The following is a 6,000-nucleotide window of genomic DNA, read 5'->3' as shown; positions in this document are numbered from 1 at the left end:
GATTAATCGCGAGTTAACTCCAGACAAATGTGATTAATCGCGATTAAAAAATTTAATCGCCTGACAGCTCTAAAAATAATCAAAAGTGGCACAAAAGTGCATACATATTGTTATAAATATTCTAAACCAGCAGTCTGCGACCTTAAACAGCAAAAGATCTATTTGGTCCCATTTCCAAAACCAGAACCAGACAAGAGCCACCAAATCCCAATTCATCTTTTAGAAAATACACTTTATTTTTATGTGGCCATTTAGCTATTCCTTTAGAAAATGTCGCTTTCAAATATTTACAATAATGGAATTTAAAACAACAGAATTTGACAGCTGCAAATGCACGTTCCTTTCAAAATAAAATACCCTCTATGTTGAATAAGATCCTCCTGCTGCAGCAGATTTTGAATTAAAAATTCAAGAAAAGCAGGTCAAAAATGACGTTTTCTTTCATTACGACAACTAGATGCTGGGATGAAGCATGTATTAGAATGTGATAAACTCATCTAATTTATAATATATATTCAAGCTGTTGGCACCTTTTCTTAAAGCCAAAGAGCCCCGATGGAGGGGTAAAAGAGCCACACGTGGCTCCAGAGCCGCAGGTTTCAGATCCCTACTCTGTCAAAAACAAAGAAAATCACTTTTCTTCAATTTGCCAAAAACATGTCCGCTAAGTAAATCTTTTTCTTGGCTGTATTGTAAGTCGCTCTGTGCACAAAAACAAAACAAAAAATGTCTGGCAAAGCTTTTAACTAGTTACAATATTATCTTGTCTGTTTGTTGTTGGAGAAGTTGTGTTTTTTTTGTCGGATATTTGGATTCTTCTTCCTGATTCAGGTTTTATTTACTGTCAAAATACATTCAACATATGGCAGAGAGAAGATTCCTGCCAGGCCCCAGTGGGAAAAAAGTCTCCTGTTCCTAGTAGATCTTGCTTGGATAAATAAAGGTTAAATTAAAGAAATGAGTAAATTACAGCTGAAGAGACTATGACAAAAAAATCCAAGTCACTGAGAGACTGACGCTGGGCCCGGTTATTGTGACGCGCTAAACAAAAGGACTTGAATTAGGTCATGCTTTCAACCTTTGATTTACTTCTCAATAAATAAGGCTTGTTTACATTAAAAGAGGGGTCATCAGGACCCCATAAGACTTTTTTTTCAATGATTGTAGATTTTTCCTGGTGTCCAATGACAGACATGAAGTCTTGTCCACCTTTGTCATGGGGGGGCTAACACCTCAATGTAAGGGTGGGGTCATGTGGACCCCATAAGAGAACACGAGGGTTAAAAGGAAAATGTTCCAATGTGATACATACGTGTTTAAAAACATAAATACACAAATAAAATTATCTTAAAGTCCCACTCTGATCATCTTTGGATCTGTTTTCAAAGTGTTCCCAGTGAACTTTTTATCATGATTACTCCAGTTTTAGGACAAAAAAAACCAATTAGTTTCTTGGACACAGTTTTTGCAGGAACTCATCAGAAATTCACCTCTGGGTTGTGAGGTGTAAAGCAATCCCCCTCCTTCCCCTCCCCGCTCAGCATATTTTCTATGTCACAAATATCTTTTTCAAACTGGATCTTTTTTATCTGCTCCTGATTCACAGCATTTTGAATAAAGAAATACTCAAAAATGTCATTTTAATCTTAATTTTCTTTATATATGTCGTCCATCATCAAAAAATGCTCCAAGAACATGTTAAAAACACCAAAAACATCATTTTCATTAGAGTAGGTCTTTAAAGAGGATTTATGTTGGTAACAGCTTTCATTATTTCACTTCCTCCTTTAATAAAGCCAAATTTTGCCTTATATGTACATCGTTTTTTACCAAACTGTATTTATTTGCTAAAATGTATATTTAATATACAACACAAGCTAAAGGTAAATAATATATTAATGGATTAAATGCAACAAATAACTAAACAAGAATAGAACATGAGATAAAAATGAGAAAATGTAAACAAAATAAGTGAGAAAATTTAGCAAAAATAACTTTTTGCATGTCATGTTAAAGTTATTTGGTCATGGCCATTTTCTTGGAGAGAGGCCAATGAAAGCATTATAATATTTAATAATAATAATAACAATGGGTTTACTCTTAGTCACCTTTGCTTGGCTGAAGCTTTTCTTCTGATCAGACATGAAAGCTTTGTTTCTTCCTTTGGGAGGTAATTACAGCTCATCTCTGAGTTTCACACTTTAACAGAAGAATTTACAAATGCATGAGTCAGAGTTTAGACGCAGAAATGTCCCCCACATTTTATGCACTTTAAGAACAAACATCGTAGGCACATCCATCAGAAGTAATCAACAGGTTGGCACCAAACTATAAAAGCTTGGTCTATTTTAGTGTCTTTGGATAAATCTATTTTTTTCTTTTCTTTCTGTAGCATCACAGCAGTTCTGAGCAACAAGTGTGGCTTCCAGCTCCAGTACCAGATGATCTTCTGCGTCTGGCTGCTGGCCTTCAGCCCGCAGCTCTGCGAGCAGTTGAGACGCTACAACGTGGTCCCGGCGCTGTCCGACATCCTGCAGGAGTCCGTCAAGGAGAAGGTCACTCGCATCATCCTGGCCGCCTTCAGGGTCAGTGGGAAACGGATCACTTTTTGCTTTAGCGCCTGTAATAATGCTCTTCGCAGACATTTATCCCACATGTGTTGCCATGGTTACCTGCATGCTCGCTACCACGCTCCCTGCATCCGTTCCTGCCACATCAGCGGATGATAAATGCATCCCATCAATCCCATATGTTCTAGAGAATTATCGATCAATCAAAGTCTGTTTCTAAAGTGCTTTTTATACGGATCATCTGCAGCAGTACGTGCACTAAAAGGAACCCATTTAGAAAAATAGACTCCGTACTCACACAGACATGTTAAGTTAAATCCATCAAAGCAAATACTTTAAAAATAGACTAAGAATCAACATCTTAACTGTTTTCATCCTCATGATATTATGAGGAAAACACAAATATAACAAAAAATTAAAAGGAAAAACGATTCAATTGAAACTCACATTAACATTCTAAAGTATTGAACATAATGAGAGTTCACTTTTATTTAGAAAATATTCAGAGTGATAAAGTCCATCAAAAACATAATCATTTCTAGACATGATTTACTGGAAAGCAATCTGCTTTTTTCTGCTCCTTCAGCTTTGTAATTTCCTCTTTTCATTTATTGATTCTGTTTATCTCCTCGTATTGAATCAGACATGAATGTCTGAGCTCTAATGTTTGGTTTCTAAACAGAGATGAATATTTCTGCCGCAAACACTAAATCATCAATCAGGAGCTCCTCAACAGTCACTCATGAACAGAACACCGAGTTCAGGTTCATCTGTGAAGTGTTTTGTTGTCTTTGGAGCTGAATGTTTTTCTGCAGGTTCCTGTAGTTGAAATGCAGCAGAGGAAATTTCAGTTCTCATTCTTTTATTTTATTATTATTATTTTTAGAAATGAAATGCTTCACTTAAACATCTATAAACACTGGTGTAACCTAAAGTCCTGGAGCCATGTGTGGCTCTTTGACTCCGCCCTTGTAGCTGAAGAAAAAAGTACAATTTTTTTTAATTTTGAGAAGAATAATATTTTTCTATATGGTACAGCAAAGAAATGGAAACCAGAAATCGGCCTGCCCCGCTTATTTTTTGACCGTTTTCTCACGATAATGAAATCCCCTGACTCAGTATCACGAAAAAACAAATTACATTTTTTTCATGATAACAAGAAAACAAATCGTATTGCTCAAAATTTTATAACTGTTTTTCTCGTGATAATTAGATCCACTATCTCATTATCATGAAAAAACAAAATTTGTTTGATCATGATAATGAGATCCACTATCTCATTATCATGAGAAAAAGGAATTTGTTTTGACCTGCTTTTGTTTTTGACTATTTTCTTGTGATAATGAGACCCACTATCTTGTTATCATGAGAAAACATTTGTTTTGCCATTTTCCCCCCATTTCTAGTGATAATGAGATCCACTATCTCATTATCAAAAGAAAACAAAATTCACTATATTGTTTTTACATTATTATTATTATTAAAAAAAAAATCAGTGATAACAAGACTGTGGATCTCATTATCACGAGAAAACAGTCAAAGGAAAAGTAGGGTAAAAAGAATTTTGTTTTTTCTCGCTGTCATGAGAAAATTATTTTTTTTCCTCCTGATAATGAGATCCCCATTCTCATTATCAGGAGAAAACGGTCAAAAAAACAAATAAGGATGGGCCATTTTTGGCGTCTGTACAATAAAAACAAAACAACTCTCAGGAGCTCAAGAGAATTCCAGTGTGGAACTGTCATAGGATGCCACCTGTGCAACAGATCCAGCCATGAAGTGTCCTAAATATTCCTCAGTCTCTATCAGACCAACATGGAAGAGTTTGGAACAACAGAAACTCAGACACCAAGTGGTAAACTGATGGAGAGGAGTCAGAAGGTTGATGAAGGTCAGAGTGCAGAGAGGTCACTGGCTTTCTGCACAGTCAATGGAACATAACTCCAACCTTCATGTGACCTTCAGATTAGCCTGAGTGCAGTAAACGGAGAGCTTCATGGAATAGGTTTCCATCACCAAGTGCACTGGAAAGCTTGGATGCTGTGATGTAAAGCACGCCGCCACTGGACTCTAGAGCAGTGGAGACGTCTTCTCTAGAGGGAGGAATCACACTTCTCCATCTGGAAATCTGATGGACCAGTTTGGGTTTGGAGGATCCAGGAGAACGGGGCATTTCAGGCTGCTTTGGTGGAGGAGGAATGATGGTGTGGACTTGTTTTCAGGCCCCTTAGTTCCAGTGAAAGGAAATTTAAATAAAACATTCTGGACAATTCCAGTCTCCCAGCCTTGTGGGAACAGTTTGGAGCGATCCCTTCCTCTCCCACCATGAGTGTTCACCAGAGCACAAAGCAAGGTCCATAAAGACCTGGAGGAGAGTCTGGCCTGGCCTGCACAGAGTCCTGACCTGAACCCCATAGAACACCTTTGGGATGAATTAGCACAAATTAATTGAATTAAATTCCTATAAAAACACTCCATAACCTTGTGGACAGCCTTCCCAGAAGAGTTGAAGCTGGAATAGACCCACATCATAATGAACTCTGTAGGTTAGGAGTGTGTCAAGGCAGATGAGCAGATTCAAATTTTGCGATTTGCCAGATTTTGTTTCTGGCTCCATGATCATATCTGGTAATGAAATCTCTGCAGTGATAAAATGTGATGAACCTCCAATGATCCACTTTTAAGCGATAAGCTGTTCTTTTTAAGTAAAGAATGAGCGATTGAGACATCTGCTGTTCTCGCTAAATGTCTGGAAAATTAGTTTGTTTTTTTAAGGTCGATAGAATTGAAGCTTGAATGTAGAAATCCTTCCTTTTTCACAAAAATGATTGAAAGTTAATACTTTCTCCAGTAATAATTCCTTTTCTTTTGCCCTCGTCTTTGTTCGGTTCTCAGTTTTTTCACCTATTAATTATCTCGTAAAAGCTTCATCTCAAACCTCAGAGTTTCTGCTTTGAGGAAGCTTTTATACGTTAGGGTTCAGGGTGAAGCTGCATCCATCCAGAACCAGCCGACGGCCCCGGCGGCCCGGCTCTCGGCTCGGCGCTGAGATGAATGCTCGTGATTACATGTTTGAAACATGAGGCGGCTGATTTCCAGACGCAGTGGTTCAGGCTTTGGAGACGTCTGGTTGAGCGGCTGGCTGTCATTGACTCGCTGACCTGCACCGGCAGACTCCAGCATGTCGTGGACCGTCCTTGACTGTCTTCTGGACTGCAGGGATTGTGGCTCCAGATTTTATGCATGGTGCTCCCTCATTAAAGAGGATTCATGTCAGCAGTGAAGGAAGAGGAGCTGCACAAAAGTTCTGTTTGACAGATCGAGAAACCTCTGGGTTTTACTTCTAAAACCAGATTATCGGGCGTGTTTTTGCTTATCCCAAATGTCCTAATTATGCAAACGATGCTCCTCACCGCATGGGAATAGCTAA

The 6,000-nt window shown here is 38.2% G+C and overlaps 1 protein-coding gene across 2 annotated transcripts in view; it reads left to right on the top strand.

Annotated features, from left to right (window-relative positions):
- Positions 1 to 6,000, top strand: part of atp6v1h (ATPase H+ transporting V1 subunit H) — a 35,267-nt gene that overhangs the window by 11,055 nt on the left and 18,212 nt on the right. For both annotated transcript variants that reach the window (XM_024274017.1, XM_024274016.1), the window contains one exon: positions 2,393 to 2,585. In XM_024274017.1, coding sequence (XP_024129785.1) covers positions 2,393 to 2,585 — 193 coding nt within the window. The remainder of the gene's footprint in view (positions 1 to 2,392; positions 2,586 to 6,000) is intronic.

The sequence above is a fragment of the Oryzias melastigma genome, linkage group LG17 (genome assembly GCF_002922805.2).
Source record: "Oryzias melastigma strain HK-1 linkage group LG17, ASM292280v2, whole genome shotgun sequence".
Classification (NCBI taxonomy): domain Eukaryota; kingdom Metazoa; phylum Chordata; class Actinopteri; order Beloniformes; family Adrianichthyidae; genus Oryzias; species Oryzias melastigma.
Note: the sequence above shows the minus strand (reverse complement) of the source record. Positions and strands in the feature narration are given on the sequence as shown.